The following is a 15,382-nucleotide window of genomic DNA, read 5'->3' as shown; positions in this document are numbered from 1 at the left end:
TTCTATTATTTGGATGACTGATGGACACAAGTATGAGTCAACGATCGATGAGTACCACCACAATGATTGAGCTCCGAGGCACCACCAAGCTTCTAGGGGTACCAAGTACCCAAGGGTAATAAGCTTCTCAAACTTCACTTCCATGTATCACTATGGAGAACTCAAACCTATGCACCAAATGCAATGACAAGAACACACAAAGTGGTCAAGTCCCTCACACTCAAATCCCTCCACAACAACAAAAAGCTATGGAGAAATATGAGAGGAAGAACTAGTAGCTCACAAAGAACTCCAAGATCAAGATCCAAGGGGTTCCCCTCACATAGAGGAGAAAGTGATTGGTGGAGATGTGGATCTAGATCTCCTCTCTCTTTTCCCTCAAGAACTAGCAAGAATAATTGGAGGGATTGAGAGTTAGCAAGCTGAAAGAAGGTCAATAATGGGGGAAGAACATGAGATAAAGAGATAAGGTTCAATGGGGAAGAAGATCCCCTTTTAAAGGTGGGGAAAAATCCAACCGTTATGCTTCACAGCCCGCACAGACCGGTACTACCACACAACCACAGTAGTAAAGATATTACTGTTGGGCCTACCACCGCTTGGAAAAGTATTCGCAAAAAGGTCTGATGAAGTACAACCGCTCAGAGAGAGGTACTACCGCCCTGAAGCGGTACTACCGCCCACCCGGAGTGGTACTACCGCTTGGCACAAGCGGTACTACCGCTCGCCACTGAAACAACCATAACTTTTGCATACGAGCTCTGAATCGAGCAAACCCAAGCTTCTTGGATTCAGGACGACAAGAGCTATCAAACGACGACAATCTTAAGAACATGCAGATATGGAAAAGGAAATTATATAGAGATGTGGATATCTATGAATGAATAACCGGCAAAAACTCCAACATCGAAAACATCATAGAAGATGCATATGGACTCCGTTTTCGATGAACTCGAGCTTGTCATGAAGATGACCATAAGCTCTAAAACTCACCAAGAGAAACACCAACCAAGAACCAAGAAGTATGATGCAAGGATGCAAATGGTTTGAGCTCTCAACAAACGATACGATCAAGCTACTCACTTGAGATCCCCCCTTGGTAGTACGTCAATCTATCCTAAAACATAAAACCTATCAAGGGCAAACCTATACCTTGCACCTCGTCCTCTTGAGCTAGATGACGATGATCCTGGATTCCTCAAGATGGACCACCTTTCTTGATTGCGTTGGCTTGATGAAGACTAGTTGATTGCTCCCTCATACACACTATGTGTGAGCCGCTCTTCAACATATCTTCACAAGTCCATTGCCACCACAATGGACGACAGGCTTCAAGCATGATATCTTCGTGATGATCCACTTGAACTTGCACACCGCAATCTTGATGACGATCACCACTTGACGTCATCCTCCATGGGTTGTATGAGATCTTCCTCTTGACGCAAGCCCATGGAAACACACCTAACCCCACATAGAACTCTCACGAAGACCATGGGTTAGTAGACAAACACGTAATGGACAATGCTTACCATACCATGGGATCACTTGATCCCTCTCGGTAAATCTTGTACGCTTTGTGTGTTGATCATCTTGATTTACTCTTTGTCTGACGATCTTGATCAGCCTTGTGTCTCTATGACCATTCTTTGGATAATACCTTGAGTACCACCTTGGTTATCATATAAACTCCTTGAACCCAACAGATGGACTTCAAGAAGTGCCTATGGAAAAATCCATATCATGGGATCACTTGATCCCTCTCGGTACATCTTGTACGCTTTGTGTGTTGATCATCTTGATTTACTCTTTGTCTGACGATCTTGATCAACCTTATGTACCATTTTTTGCATAATACCTTGAGTACCACCTTGGTCATCATATAAACTCCTTGAACCCAACATATGGACTTCAAGAAGTGCCTATGGACAAATCCTATAAATATAACTTAAGGCAACCATTAGTCCATAGGAATTGTCATCAATTACCAAAACCACATATGGAGAGATATGCTCTAACAACCATTTTGTCCTATACCACACACTCAAAATCGGTGCCACCAACTTTCCCATTTCGACATCACCGAGTTTGATCTCAGACAGAACCCTAGCCATTCCCACCAAATCGGTGCAACCGAAACCATGTCAATGCTACCGAGTTTGGGTGACCAACTTTCTGTTGCCTCGGTACACAAAATCGGAATTTCTGAGTTTGAGTATCGGTGTCATCGAGTTGTGTCATCTCACCGTTAGCCACCTTTTCAGTGCCACCGAGTTTTGTATATCGGTTCCACTGAGATTCAAAAGTTGCTTCCTTTAGTGAAAGTCGGTACCACCGAGTTGATGACTTCGGTGTCACCGAGTTTACCATTTTAGGTGTAACGGTTGGATTTTGTGTGCTGCCTATATATACCCCTTCACCCACCTCTCATTCGTGGGAGAAGCACACATAACACATACTTCATGGCCAGATCCATTTTTTCGAGAGAGAGTCACCTACTCATGTGTTGAGACCAAGATATTCCAATCCAATCAATTGAAACTTGATCTCTAGCCTCCCTAAGTTGCTTTCCACCAAATCAATCTCTCCTACCCATGCCTATTCTGTGAGAGAGTGATTTTGTGTTGAAGAGACTATTTTTAGAAGCACAAGAGCAAGGAGTTCATTGTTCTACCACATATATTACCTTTTGGAGGATGGTGCCTCCTAGATTGGTTAGGAGTCGCTTGGGAGCCTCCTACTTCGTGTTGTGGAGTTGAACCAAGATGTTTGTAAGGGCAAGGAGATCGCCTACTTTGTGAAGATCTACCGTGAGTGAGGCTAGTCCTTCGTGGGCGGAAGCCGTGGTGGAATATACAAGGCCGCTTCTTCGTGGACCCCTTGTAGGTGGAGCCCTCCGTGGACTCTCGCAGCCATTACCCTCCGTGGATTGAAGTCTCCACTAACATGAACGTATGATAGTGCCACCTATCGGAACCATGCCAAAAATCGCCTTGTCAACCTCATGCGTTTGATCTCCCTACTTTACTCCTTTACTTTACACTTGCATGTTTTACATTCCGCTGCTACACTCTTAGAACTGCATGTGTAGGGTGTACTTGACTTGCCTTAACTGCCAAAACTGCCCCTCAACTAAAATTGGAAAAAGACTAAGTTTTTATCTTGTCAAGTAGTCTAATCCCCCCGTCTAGACATACTTTCGATCCTAAACAATCAAACCATTCACTTCCCTGGAAAATCGACAAAACTTTTCGGTGACGACAAGTGACACATATGCACGATGTCGGTTATTTTCATTAGAAGAGTATGGGATCATTTTTGCAAAGGGTACCGTTGTGAATTGAGCATGACTCTGATGGTTTGGTTCTTTGTGAAGAAGCCAACCTATAGACTTGGCATGAGCCCTTACAATTTTTTAAATTTATTATAGTTCTCCTAACCATGTTCTTCAGCTATGAGACACCTATGAAAACTTCGTCACTTTCAACATTTATCACTCTTGGAGATACTCATAGGGATATGTGCCTAAGTTTATAGGGATGAGTGCTTGTGCATATATGAGAGTATTTGCATTTGTATCTTCCTTTTCAAAAAACCAAGGATATCACTAATTTCTGCATTTAAAAAAAGTCACTTTTGTTGAGAAAGCTAATTTCTACACGCGTTCAACTTTGACGGTGAAAACATAAAGCGCGGGAGCTATGTCTTGTGTTAAGCCAAAAGAGAGAAAGCTCTCGCCGAAGCCTTCACAGTAAGGGGCTACGATGGTGGCTGGTCCTGGTAGCCACTGTGCCAACGTCGGTTCGCGTTAGGATAGCACACCCAAACATTTTCTAAATACTCATTTAACATTCTTTAAATACAAGATTAATATTTTTTGAATACATGGTTATAATTTTATATACACATTTATATTTTCAAAAATTGATTAACATTTTTCAAATATAAGTTTAACATTGTTTTAATACATGTTCAACATTTTTTCTACACACATTTTGCTTGATCAATATTCTTTAAATACTTGTTCAACATTTTTTAAGTACTTGATTAACATTTTTATATACATGAGCAAAAGAATTCATCATTTTTTAACACATGGTCAACATTTTGTATATACACAACTAATATTTTTTAAATGCTTGATTAACATTCTCCAAATAGTTATTCAACATTTTTTCAAATGCCTGATTAACATTTCTATATACATGGTAAACAAATTTCATCACTTTTTCAATACATGTTTAATATTTTTTCTATACACATTAAAAAAAATACTTGATTAACATTTTTTATATACATAATCAAAAGAATTCATCATGTTTTTAATACATGGTCAACATTTTCTGTATAGATATTTAACATTCTTCAGATGCTTGATTTAAAAAAAATACTTGTTCAAATGTTTTTCAAATGCTTGAGGAACATTTTCAAATACATGATCAAATTTGTTTATACATTTTTCATATACGTGATATTTTTTCTCTATACATATTTTACATTTTCAAATGCTTGGTTGATATTTTTAAATGTTTTATAGAGTTTTTTGTGCAATATATAAAAGTAAAAAAATATAGCAAAAAATAAAACAGAAACCGTAAAAAAAAGCTGGCTGTAGCCTTTCGCGTGGCTGGGTCGGTTCATCTGGGGCTTCCCTGACCCGAGGCTTGTCCTCTGTCTCGCTTACAGCGAGACATAGGGGCGCCTGACATAAAGGCCGTGTGATACAAATAGCTCGCAGAGGGCCATAAAGCCCATGGCTGAAACAAGCATCCTTTCATTGGCCCGACAATACAACCACTCCTCCTTCCTGAGCCCACCGGCGGCGCCTCCCCTGCAGCCGGCAGCCACGAGACAACGGAAGGGGCCAGCGATGGCGGGGGCGGAGAACAAGAGGCCTCGGAGCAGCGGCGGCATGGAGAGGCCGCCCAGCAGGAAGGAGGTACCGATACTTGTCCCCTCTCCCATCTTCCTCTTGTATCCCCGATCCCCTTTCCTCTCCCTGAGCCTGAGGCTAATCTCATTGCAACAATCTATTGTATGCTGACATGGTTTAATCCCGGCATTCGAGATTGGCGAATAGGATGCAACTGGCAGATGCCGTAGCGCCAAGTTCAACAGTCAACACAGCCATGATCCATGTTGAAAGTTGAAAGTTGCATCACCTAGATTTTTTACTTTCCAGGATTCCGTGTTTTTCCTTGTTAGCAATACATTGGGCACCTGGTGACTTTGGTCCCTGGATCCATCTGTTTCTAAGATGATAGCAACCATGCCATGAATCAGCATTTGAAGAGAACTGATGGAGGATGTATGTATACTGGGAGCTCATGCAGATATCATGCTTTTGGCTAGATATTGGGGAGGAAGAAGGCCATGAAAGAACTTATAAGGAAAGCTGTAGCTGTGAAGGATCATCTTGCGCAGTTCCCGGATTATCATAAATACGAGAGAAGCGGTAACCTACATTTGTCTTTCTGGTGTAAATTTTGTGTACCATAGGACAAGTAGCTACTATCAGTCTATTACTACTGTTCCATTCGGATTCAGGACGCCTACTGCATGTCCTTGATTCAGCTTTAGAAATTCAGCAAAAGAAAATTGAATGCATTATTGATCTTAGCAATTCTAAATGAGACAACACTTCTTGCTTTGAACCTAGCATAATAGCATTGTCTTCTTTTTGAGGGGAACTGCACTATAGCAGGCTGATCTCATATCTCTTATACTTAGGTTTTTCAATCAACTTGGAATCTGGGCATGGCAATCAGCTTCCAGTACCAACGAGGAAGTACATCCAGAATCTTCTCAAGGTTGCATACCTTACCTGCCTACTGCTTTAGGATGTTTGCATATGTACCCTTTTACAAATTCCCCATGATTATTGAATGTAACGCTTGTAAACAATAATTTAGGTTAACATGGAGGGAACTTATGGATCAGAATGGCCTTCAGAAGAGAAAATTAAGCGCCGGGAAATGGTTGCCCCAGAAGCACGATATATCCTGATCTGCCAATATGCAGACGGTGATATTGCCAAATGTTTCTTGAAGCAAGATTCAGGGGTGGAATGTGCACACGTGACATGCCGGGGAGTCCGCTTGCTTGGTTTTGTACACTACAGATTTGTTGTTGAAGAGGATGTGCCTGTTCTTTATGTGTATGAGCTACAATTGGAGTCTTCTGCCCAAGGGAAGGGTCTGGGGAAGTTCCTAATGCAGTTGATTGAACTTATAGCTTGCAAGGTGATCTGATTTTTTTAACTTCTTGATAGTTTATTATTTTGTTCTTCTGAATATTATGTCAAGTCATAGAGTGTCATGGTGTGGTCTGTGTCTTCTGGTTTATGCTTTTTTTTGTTTCTTGCCCAATTACTATTCTGGTGACATCTCAGCTGGAATGATGATCAAAATTTAACCCGGAACGCATGTATACTTGCAGTGCCAAATGGGGGCCGTGGTGCTAACAGTTCAAAAATCTAATACAGATGCTATGGCTTTCTACAACAATTTGGGGTAAAGTGGTAAATTTGCATTTCATGTCAACAACTTATCTGGGGTGCACTGAATGGATGCACCTTCTGGTTGTTGGTTACTTATATGGTGTCTGCTTCACTTTGATTGCAATATCTTAATTCACTTATTCTGTCTTGCAGATATGTAATATCCAGTACCTCGCCATCACGAGTAGATCCACTGGTATTACTTTACCAAGAAATAGTCTCCACAAGAACAAGATATTTGTATGTTGACTCCTTCATTTTTCACAGATTGGAATTCATAGAAGCTATGAGATCTTGTGCAAGACATTTGAATCCGAAGCCAAGTGTAAATTGGAGGTGTGTAGCATGTTCCATATTGTGTAGATCCACTGTTAACCTAGTAAGGCTACTGATTCCGATCATCTACGTGCCACTGATTTTATGAATTGGTTGTGTTGCTCCTCTGTTGCCTTGCACTAAAGCTTTAATTACTTAGTACTGTCCACCATAACCCTATGATGTATTGTGAAAAAAAGGCCTATGATGTATGAACGTGCAGAGTACGACTCTGCGTGATCTGCTACTGATTAAATTCGTGATATATTCAGTAGATGCTCTCCTACTGCGTATGTTCTCTTTTATCCCAGCTAATGAATGTGCATCACAGTGAAATGTGCAGGAAGACAAGTAATACACGGGGGAACACAATTACGGCTGTGGTTCTACTTCTATCTATGGTTGCATAACAAGCTCTGCGGGATGCGGCGGCCCATGTTTTTGTGATTTATTTGGAGTAGTACAGGATGTTTGGTCTTATATCTTTCAGAGCCAAGGTTTGCCTTACCAAACTTGTGAATATTTGTTCCATTGGCAACTTTGACCATATTTGCCTACCATTAATTAGGTTTGATGGCAAAAAGAATCTTAGGTTGTGTTTTCTTTGGCTCCCTGTTCAACTTCTAGAGCCAAATTTGGTTAGTGTGTCAATTAATTTGTCTGAAACTATTGTTGCTGATACACTTTAGGAAACAAGCATGATGGTCCACCACATCTGATGTATATGGGGTAGACTTGGTCAAAGTCAAAGAAGTTTACATCGGACCAGTACACAAGTTGTTTCACATATAACAAGTTCTCAATGGTGCATTGCTCAGTTCACGGTGTATCCTAGTGCTTTCTCCTTGGGGCTCTCTTCCCCTTGGTGATCGTCACGCCCGGGCTCCAAGTCATCTCCCCTTCCTCTAGCTCCTCCTTGTTCTCCTTCTCCCTGGATGCGGCAGCAGCAGCAGTGGCAAGGGCCTGTGATCGTTTGAACCTGAGAATGAGCCTCTTGCGTGGTGGCAGGTGATCCTCCCTGATATTCTCCGTGTCGTTGCCCAATTTGGCCTTGGCCTTGCTGACGCGGTGCTCGCTACGGAGCACCCCGCACCTGACACACATGTACTTTTTCCACTTGAAGGGGTACTTGGCCTGCTTGAACTCGGTGCAGACACGCTCGCCCTCCTCTCCTGCTGAGACCTTACTCTTGTTGGTGCTGCGCTCACCCTCATCTTCTGTAGAGAGCTTGCACTTGTCAGCGCCGTGCTCGCCCTTATCTCCTGCGGAGAGCTTGCTCTTGCTGGTGTCGTGCTCGCCCCCCTCTCCTGCAGAAAGCTTGCTTTTGCAGGCATTGTGCTCGTCACGGAGCACCCCACACCTAGCGCACATGTACCTTCTCCACTTGAAGGGGTACTTGGCCTGCTTGAACTCTGTGCAGATGCGGCGGCCCTCATCTCCTGCTGAGAGCTTGCTCCGGCGGATCACGACGAGGAGCGGCTTGCCACTGCTTTTCGACATCCTCTCACTCTGTACTCTCTAGATCTAGTCCACACTCTTACTAAATCTCTTTCGAGTCTTACAGATCTGATGTTGATGATGACTGTGATCGACCTCCTGACCAAGGTACACAGATTTATAGGGGGCAATTTTTATGATGCAAATTAATATCATAGTACAGATTGGCATCACCAGAGCAAGCAGAAAGTAATTTAAGCATGCATGGGGCAGCACGGTGCCATGAGAACCATAACGCCTGTGTGTGTGCGAGTGTCTTGTGCAAGTGCTTGGCGTCCACTGCCAGTGCCAAAGCAGCACGCCCAGCCCATTGTTTCTTGCGGTGCTGGTGGTTGTTTCATATATGCATCCAACAACCAAAGGCACAGCTGATTGCTTTTCGGATGCTGGCGGTTCTGGTCCATTTCGTCTCTCTAGCTAGAACCTCTCTTGCTGACGCTATGGTGAGTCGGAGAAGTGCCTTTGTTTCTTAAAGTTAGATAGAAAAGGGAATGAGTCTATTTATCTATGCATCTGGTTTTACAACACAAAGCACACTAGAATTCAGAGGCTGCAAACAAGAGACCTGAACCAGATTCAGAAGGGAGGAGCAGAATGTAAATTTGATGGCCAGCGACTAGCATAGTTATATATATTCGTAAAAAGTATAGGAAAAAGAAACAAACATATGGCCATGCTTATCTAATACTCCACACTATAGTTGCCAAACATTTAGAGTATGCCTAAAAGGCCCATACCATGGAAACATGTACCATGTGATAAAAAGTTGTAAGATTAAACTGTTAAGGACCACAGTAGCGATCTTTTTTCTAGTACTCCCTCCATCCCAAAATAAGTATCTTAAGCTTAGTACAACTTGACACTTATTTTGGGATGGAGGGAGTAATAATTAATGGCTGTGGTTATCTGATATGTTCTAACGCTAGACTGTAGATAGCAGGTTGGCATGTTGCTCAGTACTTACAATACACTGCTGTGTGTTGTAAATCGTTAAGGCTGCAGAGGGTCAAGATTTGACTCTACTCATAGCAGTTTGGAAACTAATGCATAACATGTATTTTTATTGTATTTTCATACCTATATATATGATCTTGTACTCTCTCTTCACTAAACTGAAGCCTACAAGTCTTTTGTGTTTCCTGTTATCTAAGCAGATTATCTCTACATGTGTACCAACTTTTACTAGCCATTGCATTTGTCTTGTCTGAAGATGGCTTTGATGCATGATTTATGATGCTTATTGCTGAGCCAATGAATGGATTAAAATGTGGCTTCCAAGTTGTATAATGCATTTGTCAGTTTGCTTCAATGTGTTGTGGGCGCCATTTACTTTCTGAACAGAAGTAGCACAACAGTCTTTGCTACCAAATAGGAAAGTAAAAGACGAAAAGGGAAGGAGAAGACGTTGAAAATGACAAGGAAACCACAAGATAAAAGAAACAAAGGCTACTTAGAAATGGGCTGTCAAGGAAATTTTAGTTAGGTTGTGCTTTCTTTGCCTCCCTGTTCAACTTCTGGGGCCAAATTTCAAAAAAATTGTCTGAAACCAGTGTGTCATCAGGGGATTGGTGACTTAAGATTTTTTTGGGTTTTGGTGACTTGAAAACGATTTTTTTGAAAAAAATAATCGAAAACCAGTGTGTCATCCGGGGATTGGTGACTTAAGATGTTCAGTTTCCTGTGCTATTTGGGCTCAAATGATTTTTTCTGAAACTGTTATTGCTGATGTGGAGCAGCCTGCACTTGGCACGCATGTACTTTCTCCACTTGAAGGTGGTACTTGGCCTGCTTGAACTCGTCGCAGACGTGCTCACCCTCAACTAATGTGGAGAGCTTGCTCTTGTTGGCACCATGCTCACCCTCATCTCCTGTGGAGAGCTTGCTCTTATCGGTGTTTGCTTACCAAGGCCCCCTTGATAGCTATAGGTTTGACATGACATTTAGTCAAATCATAGTTTCAGACATGGTGGAAAAGTTATACCCCCTCCATCCCAAAATAAGTGTCGTTGATTTTAGTTCATTTTTTTACCAACTTTGTACTAAATGAGTGACACTTATTTTGGGAGAGAGAGAGTATTGCATAGCAACTTGGATGCTACAAAAGAGTCCTTCTCTAGGTGCAAAAGATGTCAGTATCCTTCTTCATACTTTGATAAGTTTTCTTAGTTTGGTCCGGCATTAATGACTATAACAGCGCACTGGCTGAACCGGGTAAGCAACATCAAACGAATTATATTTAGATAAATAACAGTGGATGTGGAAAAAGAGCCTTTTTTTTGTTGGTCACATACTCACATATAGCACACGCCTTTCACATAACAACTGAATTTTAGTAGACACTTGGATGAACAACCAGCTTCTTGGAGACTTGAACTCTGGTAGACTGCTGGATGTTCAGTACAGATATTTAATCCAGGAAATTGTCTTATGGTAAATACAACAATATAAGAACCTTGAGCTGATGACAATGACTACTTATAGTTTGCTAATCACATATGGAGTTAATGGTACTGGAACCATACCTCTAAGTATGTCAGATTAAGTTTCTTACCTAGACTAATCACTCTATCAAGGTACTACATACAGGTATCATAGTTCAGTCCAAGTGTTTTTTTTATAGTTTTGGCAGATTTGATGACATGCATGGGTGGACATCGTAAGCCTGACCAATGGCATTAGCACACTATAACAACATGATGGTGGTTGTCTGAACTGTGAACAACCAGCTGCTTGGATCATAGCTGTATTTTTGATCGATCTCCTGGTCATGACCTACACATTTATAGGGGGGCAATCAAAGGCTCCGTGTTATTTTTAGGACGCAAATAAATAACATAGTACAAATTGGCATGGCCAAAGCAAAGGGAAAGTAATTTGAGAACGCATGGGGCGTCATGGCGCCATGCGAACTGTAAACGCCTGTGTGTGTGTGAGTGTCTTGTGCAAATGCTTGGCGTCCACCCCCATTGCCAAAGCAACATGCTTGTTGTTTCTTGCGGTGCTGGTGACTGTTTCATACATGCATCCGACAACCAAAGGCATGTCCTTGCCGTGGTTGATCGGTTTTGGTGACGGGGGCGGTTGTGGTGTATTTCGTCTCTCTAGCTAGAACCTTCCTTGCTGACACTATGATGAGTCGGACAAGTGTTTTTTGTTTGGAACCTCATTTTACTCCTTATGTAGTCTTTTAGTGAAATCACTAAAACACTTATATTTACAAATGGAAGGAGTATATGGTTCCTCTGGCCCCATGCACAACCCACCCGCTTGATCACCGTCACGGGCTCCCAAATAATCTAGATCACCTCAAACGACAAGGAGCACACAGAGGATAGAAGGTTTCCATGTCACTAAGCAGACACTAGTTAGGAAAAACATGAAGGCTCGACGACCAAAGTCTAAGCTTAACATCAGATGAACGACGTTACGTGCTTTTGCAGTGCTTTGTATCCCGGTTTTGAAGCCTTGTCTAGCGGCACATACATCATTCGCTGAAAATAAATATAAGTATGGCAGTCGCTATTTTTCCTATGCCTCTCACGCCTACAAATTATATGCGGCTACTAGGTGCTACCAGTATCTGACTTAAAACTCGCATTAGGTCTTTGTATGATCCACACGTGGCCAGTTTGTAGAATTCCAAGGGAGAGACGTTTTGGCTCCCAAGCTCATCTGCATCCGCTCCGACGAAAAAAATTAAAACAAATAGAAAGAGGCGTTTTGGCTCCCGAACTCATTTGCACCCGCTCTGACGAAAAAAATAATAAAAAAAACTAAACAAATTCAAAAAAAATCCATTTTTTTGTGTGGTAGATAATTTGATGCGTGAGGTACGCTCCAAATTTGAACTCATTTGGGCATCTGAGGCGCACTCAGCAAAAAAGACAAATATGGGTCTGTAAAAAAGGTCTACTGTTCACGAACTTTTCTAACCCGATTTGTCATTTTTGTCAAAAGCAGCTCAGATGTCCAAATAAGTTTAAATTTAGAACGAACCTCACGCATCAAATTATCTATCACACATTTTTTTTTTGAATTTTTCTAGTATTTATTTTAATTGTTTTTTTGACCGGGAGCTGATGAGCCTGGGAGCAGGATGGAATTATCGCCCAACATCTTCCTTTTATAAGGAGTAAAGGGGAGCAAGTTTGGTTTAATGCAACAACTATTATACTGTAAAAAACAACTGGCATGATTTTTATTGCTATTTCTCTCCGTCTTCATGTGGCCCGAACACAGTTACATAAAAATGAATAATAATGGATGTATCTACATCCATTACTAGTATTATCCGTTTTTATGACAAGTAATTTCGGACGGAGGGAATACATGTTTATCAATGCTCGTATGCACCCTTCAATAAATTCATTTATTATGCTTCCTTGTGATTATTTCTTGGGACGGTCGACCTACGCCCTCTGCAGATGAGTAAAAACTGTATGGGTGCTGTAGCTGTCCAAATCGACCGTCTGTTGATATCTGATGGCTCTCCTGTCTCCTTCCTCCCCCTCGCGCGCTCTTTGCAGCAATGGAGTGATGACAACCACGGCCGCTGGAAGCTGCACTCATTTACTCAGTTTCTTTAGTGAAACTAGACAACAGCTTGTTGGGCGGGCTCTATCGTCATCCTCTGTGAATATGTCGGCCCGGTCGTGTCGCAATACCCAGATGAACCTCTGCTTATGTGCCAGCTCTGCAATTTGATCATTTACTCAGGCTGTGATGGGGGTACTTGGCCTGCTTGAACTTGGCGCAGACGCGTTCACCCTCAACTCCTGTGGGGAGCTTGCTCTTGTTGGCCCTGTGCTCGCCCTCATCTCCTCTGGAGAGCTTGCTCGGTCTTCTCTTACCAAGGCCCCCCTGATAGCTATAGGTGTTAAGTACATACTCCATTTAGTCAAATCATAGTTTCGCAGCATAAAACCAATGAGCATGCTGGTGATAGGCTTGGCTAGTTTCAGACATAGTGGAAAAAATTGCATTACTACTACATAGCAACTTGGATGCTACTCCCTCCTTAAACTAATATAAGAGCGTTCAGATCACTAAAGTAGTGATCTAAATGCTCTTATATTAGTTTACAGATTGAGTACAAAAGAGTCCTCTAGGTACAAAAGATGGCAGTATCCTCCTTCATAGCCTTAATAAATTTCCTTAGCTTGGGCCCGGCCAATGACTATACCAGGGCACTTGTAAGCAACATGAAACAAAGTATTTAGATAAATACCAGTGGATAGTAGCCCATCCATCGGCTGTACAAAAAGAGCCTTTTGTTGTTGGTCACATGTAGCACACGCCTTCCACATAACAACTAAATTTTGGTAGACTCCTGGATGCACAACCAGCTTTTTGGAGACTGAACTCTTAGTCACATATGGAGTTAATGGTACTGGAACCATACCTCTTAGTATGTCAGATTAAGTTTCTTAGCTAGACGGATCACTCTGTCAAGGTATTTTTTAGATACAAGTACCATAGTTAAGTGCAAGTTTTTTTTTTTAGTTTGGGCAGATTCGGTGACATAACGCCAGCCATTGGCATACCTTTTATTTTTTAGATACAAGTACCATAGTTAAGTGCAAGGTGGACATTGTAAGCTTGAAACCAATGGCTGGCGTTACCGAGGCGCAGTCAAAAGCTCCATCTTATTTTTAGGATGCAAATAAATAACACAGTACAGATTCACCCGCAAAAAAAAAAAAAAACAGTACAGACTGGCATGGACAAAGCAAGTGGAACATAATTTGAGAATGTATTGGGCGTCACTGCGCCACGAGAACCGTAAACGCCTGTGTGTGCAAGTGTCTTGTGCAAATGCTTGGCGTCCACTCCCATTGCCAAAGCAACATGCTTGTTGTTTCACAACCAAAGGTGCATGCTTCCTGCCACGGTTGATTGCTTTTTGTGATGGTGCCGGCTGTGGTGCATTTTGTCTTTCTAGCTAGAACCTCTCTTGCTGACACTATGCTGAGTTGGAGAAGTATCTTTGTTTCTTAAAGTTAGGTAGAGAAAGGAATGATTGTAGTGATATTATCGTCTTTGCATCAGGTTTCACAACACAAAAATGGACTATGTTAGAATTTAGAGGCTGCAAACAAGAGACCTGAACCAGATTCAAAAGGGGACGAGTAGAATGTAAATTTGATGAGAGTGAATAGTACTCCCCCCATCCCAAAATAATTGTACAAATTTATAACTAAATTAGTACAAATTTGGGGCTATATCGAGCTATTTAAAACTATGATATTAAGTCAGCGACATTTATTTTGAAACGGAGGGAGCATTTGTTAAAAAGGTATAGGAAAATGAGACAATCATGGTCATGCTTATCTAATACACCACTCTACGTAGACCTGAGGGTCAAGATTTAACTCCACTCATACCGCGAGCAGACCATACTCCCTCCGTTTTAAAATAAGTGTATTAAGCTTAACATAATTTTATAGTAGAGCTAGTATAAAGTTGAGATAATTATTTTGGGACAGAGGGAGTAGTAGTTTGCAAATTAATGGATAAGAAATATTTCCTTGTATTCTTGTACTATACGATCTTCTACTCTTTTTTCGCTAAACTGAAACCTGCAGCTTTGTTGTGTTTCCAGTTATCTCAATAGATTAGTTTTAATGTGTACCACCTTTTACTAGCCATGCATTGTATTTATCTTGTATGAAGATGGTCGTCATGAATGATTTTGGATTCTGATTGTTGAGCCAATGAATGGATTAAAATGTGGATTCCAATTTGCATCATGCATTTGTCAGTTTGTTTCACAGTGTTGTAGGCGCCATTTTCTTTCTGAACCGAAGTACTATAACAGTCATTGCTACCAAGTAGGTAGGAAAGTAATAAAACACAAAAAGGGTAGGAGAAGACATTGAACAAAGCCACAGAAACACATGAAACGGAGACTACGAAATGGACTATCAAGGAAATTAGCCAACACAAAGGTTGGCGAGCTGAGTCACTGATACATGGGTCAATTGTTCCTCACAACATGCTAATGATGGTTCATATGGCCCGGCACCCAACCCACCTCACTTGATCACCATTCACAGGTTCCCAAAGAATCCCCTG

General features: G+C 41.6%; 2 protein-coding genes across 7 annotated transcripts; one reads left to right on the top strand and one right to left on the bottom strand.

The window, feature by feature from the left end:
* The first annotated feature begins 4,776 nt into the window (after positions 1–4,776).
* Positions 4,777–7,394, top strand: LOC123404385 (N-alpha-acetyltransferase 40). Of its 6 annotated transcripts, none has more exons than XM_045098301.1 (8): positions 4,779–4,936; positions 5,350–5,452; positions 5,728–5,807; positions 5,910–6,239; positions 6,436–6,509; positions 6,650–6,692; positions 6,764–6,875; positions 7,143–7,394. In XM_045098301.1, the coding sequence occupies exons 1-7, from the start codon at positions 4,868–4,870 to the stop codon at positions 6,857–6,859; spliced, it is 795 nt and encodes a 264-aa protein (XP_044954236.1). In that variant the 5' UTR covers positions 4,779–4,867; the 3' UTR covers positions 6,860–6,875; positions 7,143–7,394. The 6 variants fall into 6 exon arrangements, with proteins under 6 accessions (XP_044954241.1, XP_044954236.1, XP_044954237.1 ...); XM_045098302.1 differs by having other exon boundaries at positions 4,783–4,936; positions 6,764–6,832; XM_045098305.1 differs by having other exon boundaries at positions 4,851–4,936; positions 5,331–5,452.
* A 184-nt stretch (positions 7,395–7,578) lies between these two features.
* Positions 7,579–12,076, bottom strand: LOC123404387. Its single transcript, XM_045098307.1, has one exon. The coding sequence runs from the start codon at positions 8,309–8,311 to the stop codon at positions 7,643–7,645; it is 669 nt and encodes a 222-aa protein (XP_044954242.1). The 5' UTR covers positions 8,312–12,076; the 3' UTR covers positions 7,579–7,642.
* Between the last annotated feature and the right edge of the window lie 3,306 nt (positions 12,077–15,382).

This window comes from Hordeum vulgare, chromosome 6H, assembly GCF_904849725.1.
Source record: "Hordeum vulgare subsp. vulgare chromosome 6H, MorexV3_pseudomolecules_assembly, whole genome shotgun sequence".
Lineage (NCBI taxonomy): Eukaryota > Viridiplantae > Streptophyta > Magnoliopsida > Poales > Poaceae > Hordeum > Hordeum vulgare.
Note: the sequence above shows the minus strand (reverse complement) of the source record. Positions and strands in the feature narration are given on the sequence as shown.